Below are 19,111 nucleotides of genomic sequence, written 5' to 3' on the forward strand. Positions count from 1 at the left end.
AGAGTTTCCCCACTACCCCCCCTCCATTGGAGATCGGCTCACCCAACAGGGTCCCGGAATCAAACCTGGGACTTCCTCACCGTTGTGCCGAGAGCATGCAGAAAACAAGCGCAGGCAGCGGAAAGAGCGTGTGGCAAACCAGTCCCTCCCACCCCTTCCCTCAACGGCTATCTGTCCCACCTGTGTCAGAGTCTGTGGCTCTCATATTGGACTGTTCAGCCACCTAAGGACTCACTTCAGCAGTGGAAGCAAGTCTTCCTCGATTCTGCCTATGATGATGGATGCCTCAGTTACACTGTGACCTTCGAGTTAAATGCAAAAACAGCCGCAATTTAAAAAAAAAAGACTCAATGTTATAATTAATAAATTTATTTATGCACAAACATGCAACAGTCCTACATTTTTGCAAGAAAATGTTCAAATGACCTACTGGAGATTAAAAGGTTACCGAGCGACTAGCAGAGATATCTAAAATGGTTGAGATTTCGCCTGCAGGGCGTCGGTGCTCAGTAGCACTCCCCCGGGTTTCCCTCGCAGTGTTTGAAGCAGGGAAGGTAAAAGAATTCCTCCCTCAGCGATTGGGTCAGGACACACGGGACCAGAGCGAGACACATTGCAGTTTCCTCTCGCAGCTGAATCTCCGCAGAGGGGGTGGGGATGGGGGAGGAGGAGGCTTAATAATGCTCGCCCCCCCCCACCCCCAGTACCAGGACTCTTGCCGTTTACTGAGAGATTCAAGACCATTCACGGCGGCTGGGAACAAGGCGAGACCGTCAAAAACGAAAACACTCATTTCGTTCCGGGATTTTTGCTTTTTCCGGCGCGGTCCCCGGTCCCGTGTGACGAGGGAAAAGGGGCTCGATTTTGAGTCGGAAAGGAAATTGGGAGGGATGTGTCCTAATAGCAGCGGTACAGGAAGTTCCGGCACTGTTTATCAGGGAAATCCAACCCTTGCGTTCATCCCTTGCGATGTTCATATGATCGCTGCGCTGTTGAAGAACCAAACTAAACAACACAGCCAAGGATTGAATGGTAAAGTCTCTTTGCGGCTGTGTGTGTGGGGGGGGGTCGGGGGTGCAAGGGTCAGTAATATGGCCTCCTCGGGTTGTTCTGAAACAAAGGAAAGTTTGTGTTACTTTGTGCGAAAACGACAGGCAGCAAAAGACCCAGCTGGTCCACCGAGCTTGCCCCACACTCCACGATGCCTGGAGCCTGACTAGACACCTCCTACTCCATCCCTGCCACACCCACCCCACCAGTCACGCAATCCCCTGGGAGAGGCAGAAAATAACCAGCAAGAAAAATCCAGGGCCAACAAGGGGGAAAAAATACTCAGCAAAATGCTCAAGTCAGCAGTGTGACCGGAAACTCACTCACCTGGACAGGTGGAGTCCACAAATAGGACCAATTTCCCTTAGCAGAGGGGTCAATAATCAGGGGGCATAGATTTAAAGTAATTGGTAGAACGATTAGAGGGGAGATGAGGAGAACTTTTTTCACCCAGAGGGTGGTGGGGGTCTGGAACTCACGGCCTGAAAGGGTGGTAGAGGCAGAAACCCTCAGCACATTTAAAAAGTACTTGGATGTGCACCTGAAGTGCCGTAACCTACAGGGCTACGGACCGAGAGCTGGAAAGTGGGATTAGGCCGGATAGCTCTTTGTCGGCCGGCGCGGACACGATGGGCCGAATGGCCTCCTTCCGTGCTGTAAATTTCTATGATTCCAGGATTGTAGGATTGCAGCCACAAGAACCAGGCAGGACAGAGCAACCCACTCGATTGGTACACTGCCTCAGGACGCCATATCAACCCCCTCCATCACCTGCGCACCGTGGCTGCAGTGTGAGTGATCTATGGGGTTCACTGCACCAACTCACCAAGGTTACTTCAACAGCATCTACCCCTCACCCCCACCCACCCCACCCCCCCCACGAGCTCGCCCACTAAGGACAAGGGCAGCAATGCAGTGGGGGCACCATCACCTCCAAGTCACACATAGAATCACACAGCACAAGGAGGAGCCATTCGGCCCATCGTGTCCATGCCGGCTCTCTGTAAAAGCTATCCGATTAGGAACATAGGAACAGGAGTAGTCCATTTAGCCAACGTTCCCTGTAATTTATTTGGTGCACAGGCCCTTTAGTGTTTAGTTATTTACATTGAAAAGTCAGTGAGCAGCCTGCGCGGGACCTCCAGAGCGCTGCGAGTCCACCCAGCTTAACCCTCGAGCCTGTTCCGTCATCCAACAGAAACGCGCCTTTTATTTCCAAATGTGAGATCCGAAATCCAACAGAGTTCAAGGTCTTTGTGGAGAAGCGAAGGTTCTCAGGACGATCTGAATAAATTCTATGAAGTTGGGGCACTGCATGCACGGAGCTGGCAACATCGCGAGCAGCCCAAGCCACTCCCAGTCTCTCCGCGCCCCTTGCCCGTGAAGAACACCTACCAGTGGGTTGGGCCGGAATCTGTAGGCCAGCATCATCCGCTTACGGAATGCTTCGTATTCATCATCATCTTTATTCAGCTCCGCTGGCCGATCGACACCAAAGCCGGCTCCGTCCACTGCCGTGCTGCCTCTGTGCGGGTTAAATTAAATTAAATATCACCAAAAGGCTTACATTTATATCGTGGTTTAACATCTTTCCCCCTGGTACTAGGGAAGAGGGACTTCAGTTACATGGAGAGGCGAGAGAAGCTGGGATTGTTCTCCTCACGGCAGAGATGGTTAAAGAAAAAAGACTTGGCTTTATATAGCGCCTTTCACGACCACCGGACATCTCTCAGCACTTTACAGCCAATGAAGTACAGAGGAGGTGAAGAGGAGATTTAATATTAAAACTACGAGGGGTTTTGAGAAGAGTAAATAAGGAGAAATTGTTTCCAATGGCAGGAGGGTCGGTAACCAGAGGACATGGATTGAAGATAATCGGCAAAAGAGCCAGAGGGGAGGTAAGGAGAATGTTTCTTTAATATGCAGCGAGTTGTTGTGATCTGGAGTGAGATTGTGATTGGATGAGCAGGGGGACACGCGGGATTGGGAAAGCGTGGGCGATCCCCCCCATGCCCCCAAGGAATAACTTTGGCTGTGTTGAGAATATAACATAATTCAGGGAGCGGCCCATGGCTGTGGGATTTCCTGCTCCCGTCTGTTGGCCATCGCATCTTTCCCGCCAGCATCGATTGGGAGTCCGATTTGGAAAATTAAAATGAGGACGAGGAATTAAAATGGATGTTACACCACACGGCCAACTGAGCAGCTCCCTCGCGGCCCCCTCCCCGGCCAACTGAGCAGCTCCCTCGCGGCCCCCTCCCCGGCCAACTGAGCAGCTCCCTCGCGGCCCCCGCCCCGGCCAACTGAGCAGCTCCCTCGCGGCCCGGCCCCCCGGCCAACTGAGCAGCTCTCTCGCGGCCCCCGCCCCGGCCAACTGAGCAGCTCCCTCGCGGCCCCCGCCCCGGCCAACTGAGCAGCTCCCTCGCGGCCCGGCCCCCCGGCCAACTGAACAGCTCCCTCGCGGCCCGGCCCCCCGGCCAACTGAGCAGCTCCCTCGCGGCCCGGCCCCCCGGCCAACTGAGCAGCTCCCTCGCGGCCCCCACCCCCGGCCAACTGAGCAGCTCCCTCGCGGCCTGGCCCCCCGGCCAACTGAGCAGCTCCCTCGCGGCCTGGCCCCCCCGGCCAACTGAGCAGCTCCCTCACGGCCCGGGCCCCCCCCCCAACGCCGTGCTCACGCCCCAGTTAGAATCGGGGTAAAGCCCAACTCTACGGGGGAAACATCAAGAGCCTGCACTTAAAAAAAGAGACCCCAGCGAGGAAGGGCGAGCTCGCACCGAAAACATTTATATTTTTTAAACAAAACTAGAATAACAAAATGAAATTAAAATGGCAGAGTAAGGGAAAACCCAACAGAAATTCAGCGTGGTTCCTCCTGCCCGCGGAGGGCAGCCAATCGGCCGTTAGATATCACTACTGTGGCTTTCCTGCTTCTGCGCAAAGCAGCCTTGGATTTTACACCGAGGCCCCGTCTGCTCTCTCAGGCGGACATAGATCACATGACACTATTTCGAAGAAGAGGGGAGTTTTCCCCGGTGTCCTGGGGCCAATATTTATCCCTCAACCAACATCATAAACAGATTATCTGGTCATTATCACATTGCTGTTTGTGGGAGCTTGCTGTGCGCAAATTGGCTTGTGCGTTTCCTCACAGCAACTAAACTCCAAAAGTACTTCATTTTCTGTGAAGCGCTTTGAGACGACCAGAGGTCGTGAAAGGCGCTATATAAATTCAAGTCTTTATTTCTTTCTTACCCAAGTACAAATCAGCACCTTTGCAGGGGGGTATTATAACTACCTGCTTTGCTCCCCTGTAAAACTGGGCACTTCTGAAACAGATAATGAGGAATGCTGTTCGCATTGCGGGTGTGCAGGTTCAAAGCTCAGTCTCCTTTTGCTTCCCCAGTGCAGGCTGCACTGGCTTTCCAACCCACGTTAACAACACAGGTTCATTTCATAGATCAGAGCCAGGGTGATCCCGTCACTCCATTCCGTACCTGGGGACGGGAGCTTTGATGCCTTGCCCCTCAGAACCCAGTCCATCGCCCTCTTTCCAGCCCATTTTCATCAGCATCTGGTAACCAATGTTCTCCACGGTAATTTTGAAATCCTTGTAGTCGGAGTAATCAGGCTCTCTGCCTTCCTGTGGGAAACAGACATGACAACGTTGAAGCAATCAGACGACAGGGAACAATGGGGAGGGGCAGTGTGTATGCACACATGTGTGTCAGTATACTTGTGTTTGACTGTATACAATCACTCCTGTGCTCGCTGACTTACATTGGCTCTCGGTCCTGCAACACCTTGATTTTAAAATTCTCTTCCTGGTTTTCAAATCTCTCCATGGCCCTCGCTCCCTCCCTAACTCTGTAACCTCCTCCAGCCCCTACACCCCTCCCTATCTCTGTAACCTCTTCCAGCACCTACACCCCTATCTCTAACCTCCTCCAGCCCCTACTCCCCTCCCTATCTCTGGAACCTCCTCCAGCCCTTACACCCATTATAGAGGGAGCTTTACTCTGTATCTAACCCCGTGCTGTACCTGCCCTGGGAGTGTGTGATGAGACATTAGAGAGGGTGTTTTACTCTGTATCTAACCCGTGCTGTACCTGCCCTGGGAGTGTTTGATGGGACATTATAGAGGGAGCTTTACTCTGTATCTAACCCGTGCTGTACCTGCCCTGGGAGTGTTTGATGGGACAGTGTAGAGGGAGCTTTACTCTGTATCTAACCCTGTGCTGTGCCTGCCCTGGTTGTGTTTGATGGGACATTATAGAGGGTGTTTTACTCTGTATCTAACCCGTGCTGTACCTGCCCTGGGAGTGTTTGATGGGACAGTGTAGAGGGAGCTTTACTCTGTATCTAACCCCGTGCTGTGCCTGCCCTGGGAGTGTTTGATGGGACATTATAGAGGGTGTTTTACTCTGTATCTAACCCGTGCTGTACCTGCCCTGGGAGTGTTTGATGGGGCATTATAGAGGGAGCTTTACTCTGTATCTAACCCGTGCTGTACCTGCCCTGGGAGTGTTTGATGGGACATTATAGAGGGAGCTTTACTCTGTATCTAACCCGTGCTGTACCTGCCCTGGGAGTGTTTGATGGGGCATTATAGAGGGAGCTTTACTCTGTATCTAACCCGTGCTGTACCTGCTCTGGTAAAGATACAAAAGAGTTACCCAAAGTAGCAACAGCCATAATCCATTTTAAAAAGTGTTTTCGGCCAATCTAACTTGCCTTTAGAGCTTTGAATGTCTCCATGAACTTGTCCAGTTCGTCGGGGGGCAGGAAGTCTCCGATGAAGTGTTTTCCTCGACCCATTTCAGTCAGTTGTTCTGCCCACTCTAGCAGAGAAGAGTACAAATGGTGATGGAACTATCGACCTGGAGCTGTGAAGCTCCATTAGCGCAGAGCCCTTCCCAGTGACGGAGAACACGGAACATGATCTGGGATTCTCAAACAAGGAAGGCAGCCCTAATACAGTGTTGAACCGTTCCCTCCATGCAGTATTGTTAGAGTCCCCGAAGGCAACAGAAGCAAATCAGCTGCGATGGAATGGCGGAAGTGGCTCGAGGGGCCGACTGGTCCACTCCTGTCCCCGAGTTTCTCTGCGAGCCAGTATTACTGCCTGGCTGCAGAGGTATAGCAGCAACAGGGGATCCTGGTGGATGCTGGTCTGCCTGCGTGTGGACCGAATGACACACAGGCCCCCCCTAGTGCCAGGGCGTTAGGGACACACGCGAGTCTGGACACCCCAAGCCCATACGACTTGAATACGACTTGCTTCTACCGTGTCAATGGGTTGTAACCGAGATGAGCTCAGATCCCCAGCGGCCGCACCATATCTCGGCATCACCAGCAGTGGATGCCCCCTGCTGGTTAAACCCTTTACCATTCTCTGACCTTTGTAGCCTGCCGCGACCCCGCGGTTACCCCTGACCTCTGCAGCCTGCCGGAACCCCGCGGTTAACCCATACCTCTGCAGCCTGCCATGACCCCACGGTTACCCGACCTATGCAGCCTGCCACGACCCCGCAGTTACCCCTGACCACTGCCGTGACCCTCTGGTTACCCCTGACCTTTGCAGGCTGCCGCGACCCTGTGGTTACCCCTGACCTCTGCAGACTGCTGCAACCCTGCAATTACCCGACCTCTGCAGCGACCCAGTGGTTACCCCTGACTGACCTCTGCAGACTGCTGCAACCCTGCAATTACCCGACCTCTGCAGCGACCCAGTGGTTACCCCTGACCTCTGCAGCGACCCCGTGGTTCCCCCTGACCTCTGCAGCGACCCCGTGGTTACCCCTGACCTCTGCAGCGACCCCGTGGTTACCTCTGGTCTTCTCCATCTCCATGTGCCGCAGGCGATGTTCCCAGGTGCCTGCGTCACCATCGATCTCCTCGTCGCTGTCGTACTCGTGCCGGTGATCCTGAATGGCTTTCTCCCACATCATCTGCATCTCCTGCATGGCCTGCTTGTGCTTCATGATCATATCGTACATTTGCTGCATCTGCAAACCACCCAGAAATCACATCAGCCATCCTGCCAAATGCCCAGAGATTGCATCAGCCCCCTCACCCCTTCCCTAGGCCCCTCCCCCCCCCTCTTTCACTACCTCCCACCCCTCATCCCACCCCTCCCCTCCCTCACTGCCTCTCTGGGACGCTTCAACCCAGTCTTGCGTTCTTCGATACGTCTCTCCACCACTCTCTAGAAACATTTCTACCCAGCCTCTGCAATATCACCAGCCCCGTGTCTCTCCGTGTCCTCTTCATCCATAAATGCTCTTGTTCGACCTGTCCAATATTCCGCTCCTTAAATGCAGCCTCTTTCTAGAAGACACTGCCTGGTCCCTCTTTGAAAATGCCCCTGTACAGCTCCCCCTTGCTCGCGCTGTAAATGCCCGAACTAGTTCCTCTCCAGCTCACTCGCTAAATGCTACTGGCCAGTTTCCTTATTCTGGTGATATTGCGGTGCAGCCCCTCAGTGTAGGTGACCCTGCCTGGTTTTTGCCCTGCTTCAAATTGCCCGGAGTGGTTCTCGTCTCTCTCTCGGTAGCTATCACTGCCGAGTGTCTGTGTGTTTCTCTTTGCCCTTCACCAGTATCTGTCTGTATCTCTGTATCTATGCCCGGTTTCTCTCTCTAGCTAATTATCACTGCCCAGTAGCCACATCTCTCTCTCTCTCTGAAAGTGTCCATCCTTCTTCCTCTCCAAGCACGGCAGCCCACAACCCGCAGTGGCAGTTAATTTCTCTACTCGCACATTAAGCTTTATTTTTAGCTCAGTTTTGCAGAGGTTGCTGCCAAACGGGTGCATTTCGAAAAGCAGAAAAGACGCTTCAGTTCTTCAAAAGGTTTAAGGAGGAAGGAGTGAGTAAAGCGAGGAGAGTCAGCGTCCTGGTACACGAGAGCATGTAACCATCGCCTTGTGCTGGCAGCACTGCAGCTCAGAAGCAAAGCAGCACAGAGCAAGACTGCCCACAAGCAGGCCGCCTCCGAGCCCAGTTGCAGCAATGCCGGAGTCCGGCACCACCGCAGGGCTGCACTCCCCGTGGCCACACCCTGCCATTAACCATCGTCTCGCTGGGATTTACCTCCTGCTGCTCCTTCAACTGCTTCTTCTGTGCGTCACTGAGCTCGGTGACTCCCACCAATCCGACTGGCTTACCTTTCTGATAGCCGAGCCCCTTCAGCTCCTGAGCTGCAATCACACACACAAGAGGCATTACTTCAGCACCAGTTTACACCCTAGCACTTGTATTATGACCCTGGGAGCCCATTACCCATGCGCCTGTTCCACGTGATGCATAGAATTACACAGTATTTACAGCACAGAAACAGGCCATTGGGCCCCACCGCTCCGTGCCGGGGTTTCTGCTCCTCACCAGCCTCCTCACACCCCTCTTCATCTCATCCTATCAGCAAATCCTTTCTCCCTCATGTACTTATCTAACTTCCCCTTAAATGCATCGATACTATTCGCCTCAACCCCTCCCTGTGGCAGCGAGTTCCACATTCTCACCACTCTCTGGGTAAAGAGGTTTCTCCTGAATTCCCCATTGGATTTATCAGTGACTGTCTGATATTGATGGCCCCTAGTTCTGGTCTCCCCTAAAGTGAAAACATCTTCTCTACGTCTACCCTATCGAACCCTTTCATATTATTAAAGACCTCCATCAGGTCACCCCTCAGCCTTCTCTTATCTAGAGAGAAGAGCCCCACTGGTTCAATCCTGATGGGTATTACCTCTCAGTTCTGGTATCCTTGTAAATCCTTTTTGCATCTTCTCCTGTGCCTCTGTATCTTTTTTAAATTATGGAGACCAGAACTGTGCACGGTGCTCCAAGTGTGGTCTAACCCAAGTATATGGAGAGCAGCACTGTGCACAGTGCTCCAAGTGTGGTCTAACCCAGGTATATGGAGAGCAGCACTGTGCACAGTGCTCCAAGTGTGGTCTAACGCAGGTATATGGAGAGCAGCACTGTGCACAGTGCTCCAAGTGTGGTCTAACCCAGGTATATGGAGAGCAGCACTGTGCACAGTGCTCCAAGTGTGGTCTAACGCAGGTATATGGAGAGCAGCACTGTGCACAGTGCTCCAAGTGTGGTCTAACGCAGGTATATGGAGAGCAGCACTGTGCACAGTGCTCCAAGTGTGGTCTAACCCAGGTATATGGAGAGCAGCACTGTGCACAGTGCTCCAAGTGTGGTCTAACGCAGGTATATGGAGAGCAGCACTGTGCACAGTGCTCCAAGTGTGGTCTAACCCAGGTATATGGAGAGCAGCACTGTGCACAGTGCTCCAAGTGTGGTCTAACGCAGGTATATGGAGAGCAGCACTGTGCACGGTGCTCCAAGTGTGGTCTAACCCAGGTTCGATACAAGTTTATCATAATTTCTCTGCTTTCCAATTCAATACCTGTGGAAATGAACCCCAGTGCTTGGTTTGCTTTAAGCACAAGTTCAAAGCTGTGGCACTGGGAGCCACCTTCAGCCCAATGAGCCCTTCACCTGCTCCACGAGTCTCTGGGCCTCCATTCACACGGCACATGGACCGAGCTGTGATTCTCCACCTTCCCTCTCCCGTCCTGTCCTGTCCCTCCAGCAAAGGAAGGCAAGGGACTGTTGCTCGGAAGCAGGTCGATCCCAGATTCCACACAACGAGTGAAAGGGTCATAGAATCATAGAGCACTGAATGAGGCCATTCGGCCCACTGTGCCTGTGCCGGCTCTCTGAAAAATTAGCCTCGCTCCCCCTGCTCTTCCCCCGTAGCCCTGCAAATCTTTATGCACCGCTTTCCAGTGTCACTGGTCTCATATTACTTTGCTGTGGGGAAGCGATAAGCACGAAGCTGGGGACTTGCTCAATGTGTGGGGCGTCAGTGGGGCCAGGAGCATCTCCCAGTGTGGAGTGTTGGCTTTGAGCAACACCCGGCTTTGGATTGTGGCTCCCACACAAAGGTGAGTGACATTCCATCAGTCTAACCATCTATCGTACAGTGAGGCCACTAACACCGCAGGCAAGAAAATGCACTCGGTACGACCCACTTGGGACGGGGTAGTAGGAGTGTCAGGGGACGGGGTGTGGGGGTGTCAGGGGACGGGGAGCGGGGGTGTCAGGGGACGGGGAGCGGGGGTGTCAGGGGACGGGGAGCGGGGGTGTCAGGGGACGGGGAGCGGGGGTGTCAGGGGACGGGGAGCGGGGGTGTCAGGGGACGGGGAGCGGGGGTGTCAGGGGACGGGGAGCGGGGGTGTCAGGGGACGGGGAGCGGGGGTGTCAGGGGACGGGGAGCGGGGGTGTCAGGGGACGGGGAGCGGGGGTGTCAGGGGACGGGGAGCGGGGGTGTCAGGGGACGGGGAGCGGGGGTGTCAGGGGACGGGGAGCGGGGGTGTCAGGGGACGGGGAGCGGGGGTGTCAGGGGACGGGGAGCGGGGTGTCAGGGGACGGGGAGCGGGGGTGTCAGGGGACGGGGAGCGGGGGTGTCAGGGGACGGGGAGCGGGGGTGTCAGGGGACGGGGAGCGGGGGTGTCAGGGGACGGGGAGCGGGGGTGTCAGGGGACGGGGAGCGGGGGTGTCAGGGGACGGGGAGCGGGGGTGTCAGGGGACGGGGAGCTGGGGGTGTCAGGGGACGGGGAGCTGGGGGTGTCAGGGGACGGGGAGCGGGGGTGTCAGGGGACGGGGAGCGGGGGTGTCAGGGGACGGGGAGCGGGGGTGTCAGGGGACGGGGAGCGGGGGTGTCAGGGGACGGGGAGCGGGGGTGTCAGGGGACGGGGAGCGGGGGTGTCAGGGGACGGGGAGCGGGGGTGTCAGGGGACGGGGAGCGGGGGTGTCAGGGGACGGGGAGCGGGGGTGTCAGGGGACGGGGAGCGGGGGTGTCAGGGGACGGGGAGCGGGGGTGTCAGGGGACGGGGAGCGGGGGTGTCAGGGGACGGGGAGCGGGGGTGTCAGGGGACGGGGAGCGGGGGTGTCAGGGGACGGGGAGCGGGGGTGTCAGGGGACGGGGAGCGGGGGTGTCAGGGGACGGGGAGCGGGGTGTCAGGGGACGGGGAGCGGGGGTGTCAGGGGACGGGGAGCGGGGGTGTCAGGGGACGGGGAGCGGGGGTGTCAGGGGACGGGGAGCGGGGGTGTCAGGGGACGGGGAGCGGGGGTGTCAGGGGACGGGGAGCGGGGGTGTCAGGGGACGGGGAGCGGGGGTGTCAGGGGACGGGGAGCGGGGGTGTCAGGGGACGGGGAGCGGGGGTGTCAGGGGACGGGGAGCGGGGGTGTCAGGGGACGGGGAGCTGGGGTGTCAGGGGACGGGGAGCTGGGGGTGTCAGGGGACAGGGAGTGGGGGGGGTCGGGGGACAGGGGACAGGGGACGGGGAGTGGGGGTGTCAGGGTACAGGGGACGGGTAGTGGGGGGGTCGGGGGACAGGGAGTGGGGGGTCGAGGGACGGGTAGTGGGGGGTTCGGGGGACGGGGGGACGGGGAGTGGGGGTGTCAAGGGACAGGAAGACAGCGCTTCAGACTTCAAAAAGGATAAGTCCCTGGAATCGGAGGAGGAGAGCTACCGATCAGCACAGGAGGCCATGTTCCTTTTGTACCATCGCATCAACGTAAAGCCCGTGTGGTGGCTGGTGTGCAACGGCCACCACACGTTAAAAAAAAATCAAAGCACAGGCATCTTCCACCCTCCAAGATACAGTTCGGGATCTGGAATATTAGGTCCTTCATTGAAACACCTGTGAACTCATCCCTTTTTGGCGCGGAAGCAAGTCATCCACGATACGAGGCACCGCCTATGATGATGATCATGAAAGTGGACCCGGACCACATGCTCTCTACAAGAGGCAAAACACGACAACCACCAGTACCAATTTTTAGCAACAGAGAAAGGCCATTTGGCCCAAAGAGCCCAACCCTTTCTCATAGATCGAACCCACCTAGTTACCAAATCCCCCAACTCCACCGACCCAGCATCTCACCATATATCTCAATCCCACCTACTCTCCACAATACCTCAATCCCAGCTTCTCCTCATCTCCCTCAACCCCATCTACCCATCCTCTCCCCATATCCCTCAATCCCACCGTCTCACCATACCCCTTAATCAACTTCTCCGTCCAGAAACACATCCGCTTGCCCCTTGTAAGCATTTATAGTGCCTGTTGCCCTTGGCAACTTACTCCACCACTCCAAGTTCCGCCCGTCTCTTTTAATCTCTCTCTGCCCAAGGAAGCAGTTGAGGCTAGCTCATTGAATGTATTCAAGTCACAGATAGATAGATTTTTAACCAATAAGGGAATTAAGGGTCACGGGGAGCGGGCGGGTAAGTGGAGCTGAGTCCACGGCCAGATCAGCCATGATCTTGTTGAGTGGCGGAGCAGGCTGAAGGGGCTAGATGGCCTACTCCTGTTCCTAATTTTTATGTTCTTATGTTCTTATGTAACCCGACCCCCTGTGCCGAGGAACCGGCGACATCATTTCCTTATTCACAGAACGTACTTGTTAAGCCGGGCACTTGCATCGGATAAGCCAATTCAGGGGGAGGAAGTTCAATCTTGTCGTCCTCTGGGCCCCACCGGCTCTTCTTTTTCTTTTTAAGAGAAGAGGACGAGGACGATGAAGGTGCGGGTGAGGGCGCAGGCTCCGAGGGCGAGCTGCTGGAAACGGGCTCGGGAGAGCTCTTGCGCTTCTGTGTGCCAGAAGAGGACATCGCCATCATGCTGGCTTGGACCGCCTTCTGAGCGATGGTCTTGACTTTACAGAAGACTTCGACTGTGTCCCTGTAGTATCGATACGCATCGCTATTCTGCTCATAGAGAAACCTAGGGAGAGGAAGGGAAGTGTCAGGTGCTTCTGTGCTCGACAACAGCATGCTCAGAATCAGAGTTTTACAACACAGGAGGAGGCTGTTCAGCCCATCGTGCCAATGCCTGTTCTCTGAAAGAGCTATCCACTTAGTTCCCCACACCCTTGAAAATGTTTATTTTCCAAATATTTCTCTACTTCCCTTTTCATAAAATGAGACAGCACAAGGAGACCCTTCAGCCCATCATGCCGGTGCTAAAAGCTATTACAGATTCTGCTTCCACCACTGCTGCTGATAGGGCCTCCTCTGCCCCAGCAACCCTCTGTGCAAAAGAGAAATAATTCTCCTAACATTCCCGTTATCCTTTTGGTGACGACCTTAACTATATGCCCTCTGGTTTCCCGATCACCAAACAGCGGAAATAGTTTGGCTGTTGTACCGTATCCAAGCCACTCAATAATTGGGAGCACCTCTAGCAGCTCTTCTCAGCCTTCTTTATTCTCTAGTCTCTCCTCATAACTAAACACCTCATCTCTGACACCAGCCGAGAAAACACTTCTGTTCCCTCACCATGGCCTCGACAACCTTCCTAAAGCAAGGCTCCCAAACCAACCAGAACAACTTACATTTATATAGCGCCTTTAACATATTAAAGCGTCACATGGCACTTCACAGGAGCGATTGAGAGACAAAATCTGCCACCGGGCCACATAAGGAGAAATTAGGACAGGTGACCAAAAACTCGGTCAAAGAGGTAAGTTTTAAGGAGCGTCTTAAAGGGGGAGGGAGAGGTAGAGAGGTTTAGGGAGGGAATTCCAGAGTTTAGGGCCCAGGCCGCTGAAGGCACGGCCATCGATGGTGGAGTGATTAAAATCAGGGATGCGCAAGAGGCCGGAATTGAAGGAGTCAGAGATCGTGGGGGGTTTGTGGGACTGCAGAGAGGGGCAAGGCCAACACCATAGTAACGTTTAAAAGTTGCAAACATTTAGAAAAGATTGGTCACAGGTAAGCAAGCTGTGCAGGGAGAACACTGGTTTATGGGGACAGGCCACTGTTGTCCACCACTGGCCGGTTTCTTCGCCTCATGTCTGGGTCTGTTGTAGACTCATTGATCAAGATTAATTGCTGCGATTGTGGTACCGTGCGACTACCTGGATGCTAGAAGGTAAATTAAATGGACCTTGGTGTTTTTACGTCTAGCAATTCCTATATACCCGTCATCATTGCATTGGGTGAGAAGAACCCAACGAGGCACCATACACATGACTATCACAGCTGGAGTGAGTGCTATATGGGAATAAGCAAGAGGTGAGCAATGGGAAGATGTTCCACAGGACAGGTTCACCAGCAACCCCCTCCCCTCCTCCTCCTCTCCCCCACACCAAGGTAACTGGTAAACATACCCTGGTGGTACCTCTGCTCAGGGCATTTCTGCTTCTCATTGTGTGAGAAGCTTTTCCCCAGTGTTGTAATCAACAGCTAACCGGTCCAGGCAGCGGGCGGTCGAGGGGGTCGTTCAGCCCGACTGCCTGCCTCTCTTCCGCGGTTACATCCGAGCCAGGGTGTCCCCGGCGATGGAGCACGCGGTGTCCACGCGGTACGCTCGCGGCCTTCCGCAAGAGGTGGGCGCGGGAGGGACTGGAGTGCATCATCACCCCCGGCAACCAAATTTTAATTTGAACCAGTTGACTATCTAAAGTTTAATTTGTTTAAGTTTGTCGGTTTTAGTGCCCCCACCCCCCTTTTAGCCAGGGGGCACTTGGATTAACGTTTTATTGTTTTACAGATACAACAAAATACTTGTCATCGACAGTTCCCGTTACCAGTTCTAACACTCCCCGCCTCACACGCAACATCAAACCCAGTGTGTGTATGCTTCAGGACCGAGCACCTCCACCTCCTCCCAAGTAACTAACTCCGCACCGTAGTTTAGTCTGGGCCACTGAGTCAGAAGGTTGTGGGTCCAAGTCCCACTCCAGAGACTTGAGCCCATAATCCAGGCTGAAATTCCGGTGCAGTACTGAGGGAGTGCTGCACTGTCGGAGGGGCAGTACTGAGGGAGCGCCGCACTGTCGGAGGGGCAGTACTGAGGGAGCGCCGCACTGTCGGAGGGGCAGTACTGAGGGAGCGCCGCACTGTCGGAGGGGCAGTACTGAGGGAGCACCGCACTGTCGGAGGGGCAGTACTGTGGGAGTGCCGCACTGTCGGAGGGACAGTACTGAGGGAGCGCCGCACTGTCGGAGGGGCAGTACTGTGGGAGTGCCGCACTGTCGGAGGGACAGTACTGAGGGAGCGCCGCACTGTCGGAGGGGCAGTACTGTGGGAGTGCCGCACTGTCGGAGGGGCAGTACTGAGGGAGCGCCGCACTGTCGGAGGGACAGTACAGAGGGAGTGCTGCACTGTCGGAGGGGCAGTACTGTGGGAGTGCCGCACTGTCGGAGGGGCAGTACAGAGGGAGTGCTGCACTGTCGGAGGGGCAGTACTGTGGGAGTGCCGCACTGTCGGAGGGGCAGTACAGAGGGAGTGCTGCACTGTCGGAGGGGCAGTACTGTGGGAGTGCCGCACTGTCGGAGGGGCAGTACAGAGGGAGCGCCGCACTGTCGGAGGGACAGTACTGAGGGAGCGCCGCACTGTCGGAGGGGTCGTCTTTCAGATGCTCCCAGAAGAGCAGGGGAGTTCTCTCCGTTGTCCTGGGGTCAATATTTATCCCTCAATCATCACTAAAACAGATTATCTGGACTTTTATCTCATTGCTGTTTGTGGGAGCTTGCTGTGCACAAATTGGCTGCCGCTGTTCCTGCATTACAACAGTGACTACATTTCAAAAAGTGCTTCATGGGCTGTAAAGCGTTTTGGGATGTCCAGAGGTCGAAAAAGGCACTACAGAAATGCAAGTTCTTCCTATCTTCTTTCTTAAGCGGCTACAAGCCTTGGAAACCAGGCAGCGTGACAAAATCTTGCTCACCAGAAGGCTGGGTTGTCTCGATTATCCTGAACGGCCATCCCTTCCATATCCGGACCCCCGTCAGCCACAAACTTCGCCAGCTTCTCAATCACACTCCGGAGCTCCGGGTCCTCTGGGGGTGAAACTTTAAGCAGGCTATCAGTACTTGAGTTCAACTCACAAACCCAACAGTCAACAGCCAAACAAGGTCTACAAGCGTTGATGGGTAAGAGTGGGATACAGGGAGAGCATTGATTAAATCACATTCACAAGTGGTTTAATGGAGACAGTGTCCCACACAGCTGCACCTAGCTCTCAAACCTTTGGGTTTTAACTGGCTGCCCATTGGGCTATCAGCCCAGAACCCTGTAGACAGCGTTCCAATACAAATCACTTCACTTCAAGCACTCTACGCATGTCTACATACCCAATTCCTCCCCTCCAAAAGGAACAACGTGACAGACAATAGTCACGAATAAATCTAGTAAGGATTTGAGGAGAAACGTCTTTAGCCAGAGTGGTGATAATGTGGAACTCGTTACCACATGAAGTGGTTGAGGTGAATAGCAGAGATGCATTTATGCACCACTCTCTGGATAAAGAAGTTCCTTCTGAATTCCCTGTTTTGAGTTCTTGGCGACTATCTTATATTGATGACCTCTAATTATGTTCTTCCCCACAAGTGGAGACATTCCCCCTGTGTCTGCTCTATTAAAACTTTTCATAATTTTATAGGCCTCTCTCAGGTCACCCCTCAGCCTTTTCTTTTCAAGAGAAAAGAGACCCAGTCAGTTCAGCCCTTCCCAATAGGTATCACCTCGCATTTCTGGTATCATCCTCGTGAATCATTTTTGCACCCTCTCCACTGCCTCTATAATATGCTTCTTATAATGTGGCAACCAGAACTGTGCACAGTACTCCAAGTGCGGTCTAACCAAGGTTTGATACAAGTTGAGCAAAACCTCTATACTTTTCAATTCTATGCCTCTAGAAATAAACCCTAGCGTTGACCCCTGGTTTCTGAACATTGTGCAGGTCAAACTGTTACTCGGGAGTTCAATCTGAAAGGCAGAGGTTGCCCCCTTCCAATTCCCCTACCTTTTGGCACTGATGATGATGAGGAGGAGGCGGAGCTTGGCACAGGCGATTTGGGCACTGACAGGCCGGACAGTTTCTCTCGTTTGATTTCGGCCACTTTTTTCTTGTAATAAAGAAAAGCTCGGCTGTTGCGATCGTACAGAAACCTGTGAAAATTGAAAGGGTGGAAAAAATCCTTAGCGACTTTTGATAGGCAGAGAGGGCCCAGCACGAGATCCACACGGTGTCACACACAGAAACATAGAAAATAGGTGCAGGAGTAGGCCATTCGGCCCTTCGAGCCTGCACCACCATTCAATAAGATCATGGCTGATCATTCCCTCAGTACCCCTTTCCTGCTTTCTCTCCATACCCCTTGATCCCTTTAGCCATAAGGGCCATATCTAACTCCCTCTTGAATATATCCAATAAACTGGCATCAACAACTCTCTGTGGCAGGGAATTCCACAGGTTAACAACTCTCCGAGTGAAGAAGTTTCTCCTCATCTCAGTCCTAAATACCTACCCATTATCCAAACACTGTGTCCCCTGGTTCTGGACTTCCCCAACATCGGGAACTTTCTTCCCGCATCTAACCTGTCCCGTCCCGTCAGAATCTTATATGTTTCTATGAGATCCCCTCTCATCCTTCTAAACTCCAATGTATAAAGGCCCAGTTGATCCAGTCTCTCCTCATATGTCAGTCCTGCCATCCTGGGAATCAGTCTGGTGAACCTTCACTGCACTCCCTCAATAGCAAGAACGTCCTTCCTCAGATTAGGAGACCAAAACTGAACACAATATTCCAGGTGAGGCCTCACCAAGGCCCTATACAACTGCAGTAAGACCTCCCTGCTCCTATACTCAAATCCCCTAGCTATGAAGGACAACATACCATTTGCCTTCTTCACCACCTGCTGTAAGTGTATGCCAACTTTCAATGACTGATGTACCATGACACCCAGGTCTCGTTGCACCTCCCCTTTTCCTAATCTGCCGCCATTCAGATAATATTGTGAATTCGTGTTTTTGCCCCCCAAGTGGATAACCTCACATTTATCCACATTATACTGCATCTGCCATGCATTTGCCCACTCACCTAACCTGTCCAAGTCACCCTGCAGCCTCTTAGCATCCTCCTCACAGCTCACACTGCCACCCAGCTTAGTGTCATCTGCAAACTTGGAGATATTACACTCAATTCCTTCATCTAAATCATTAATGTATATTGGAAATAGCTGGGGTCCCAGCACTGAGCCCTGCGGCACCCCACTAGTCACTGCCTGCCATTCTGAAAAGGACCCGTTTATCCCGACTCTCTGCTTCCTGTCTGTGAACCAGTTCTCTATCCACATCAGTACATTACCCCTAATACCATGTGCTTTAATTTTGCACACCAATCTCTTGTGTGGGACCTTGTCAAAAGTCTTTTGAAAGTCCAAATACACCACATCCACTGGTTCCCCCTTGTCCACTCTACTAGTTACATTCTCAAAAAATTCCAGAAGATTTGTCAAGCACGATTTCCCTTTCATAAATCCATGCTGACTTGGACCGATCCTGTCACTGCTTTCCAAATGCGCTGCTATTTCATCCTTAATAATTGATTCCAACATTTTCCCCACTACTGATATCAGGCTAACCGGTCTATAATTACCTGCTTTCTCTCTCCCTTTTTAAAAAGTGGGGTTACATTATAGCTACCCTCCAGTCCATAGGAACTGATCCAGAGTCAATAGACTGTTGGAAAATGATCACCAATGCATCCACTATTTCTAGGGCCACTTCCTCAAGTACTCTGGGATGCAGACTATCAGGCCCCGGGGATTTATCGGCCTTCAATCCCATCAATTTCCCTAACACAATTTCCCGCCTAATAAGGATATCTTTCAGTTCCTCCTTCTCACTCGACTACTGTCCACTAGTACTTCCGGAAGGTTATTTGTGTCTTCCTTCGTGAAGACAGAACCAAAGTATTTGTTCAATTGGTCTGCCATTTCTTTGTTCCCCATTATAAATTCACCTCAATCCGACTGCAAGGGACCTACGTTTGTCTTCACTAATCTTTTTCTCTTCACATATCTATAGAAGCTTTTGCAGTCAGTTTTTATGTTCCCGGCAAGCTTCTTCTCGTACTCTATTTTCCCCCTCTTAATTAAACCCTTTGTCCTCCTCTGCTGAATTCTAAATTTCTCCCAGGGCTCAGGTTTGCTGCTTTTTCTGGCCAATTTATATGCCTCTTCCTTGGATTTAA

At 53.4% G+C, this 19,111-nt stretch overlaps 1 protein-coding gene across 1 annotated transcript in view; it reads right to left on the reverse strand.

Moving 5' to 3' along the window:
• Positions 1-353: 353 nt before the first annotated feature.
• The window catches only part of sugp1 (SURP and G patch domain containing 1), a 34,143-nt gene continuing 15,385 nt past the window's right edge, over positions 354-19,111 (reverse strand). The window contains exons 6-14 of the mRNA XM_070859575.1: positions 16,879-17,024; positions 15,802-15,925; positions 12,530-12,852; positions 8,141-8,247; positions 6,878-7,055; positions 5,782-5,888; positions 4,545-4,690; positions 2,446-2,575; positions 354-1,110 (exon numbers count right to left, since the gene is read on the reverse strand). Coding sequence (XP_070715676.1) covers positions 1,084-1,110; positions 2,446-2,575; positions 4,545-4,690; positions 5,782-5,888; positions 6,878-7,055; positions 8,141-8,247; positions 12,530-12,852; positions 15,802-15,925; positions 16,879-17,024 — 1,288 coding nt within the window. The 3' untranslated portion in view covers positions 354-1,083. The remainder of the gene's footprint in view (positions 1,111-2,445; positions 2,576-4,544; positions 4,691-5,781; positions 5,889-6,877; positions 7,056-8,140; positions 8,248-12,529; positions 12,853-15,801; positions 15,926-16,878; positions 17,025-19,111) is intronic.

Source organism: Pristiophorus japonicus, chromosome 18 (genome assembly GCF_044704955.1).
Source record: "Pristiophorus japonicus isolate sPriJap1 chromosome 18, sPriJap1.hap1, whole genome shotgun sequence".
In the NCBI taxonomy this organism is placed as follows: domain Eukaryota; kingdom Metazoa; phylum Chordata; class Chondrichthyes; family Pristiophoridae; genus Pristiophorus; species Pristiophorus japonicus.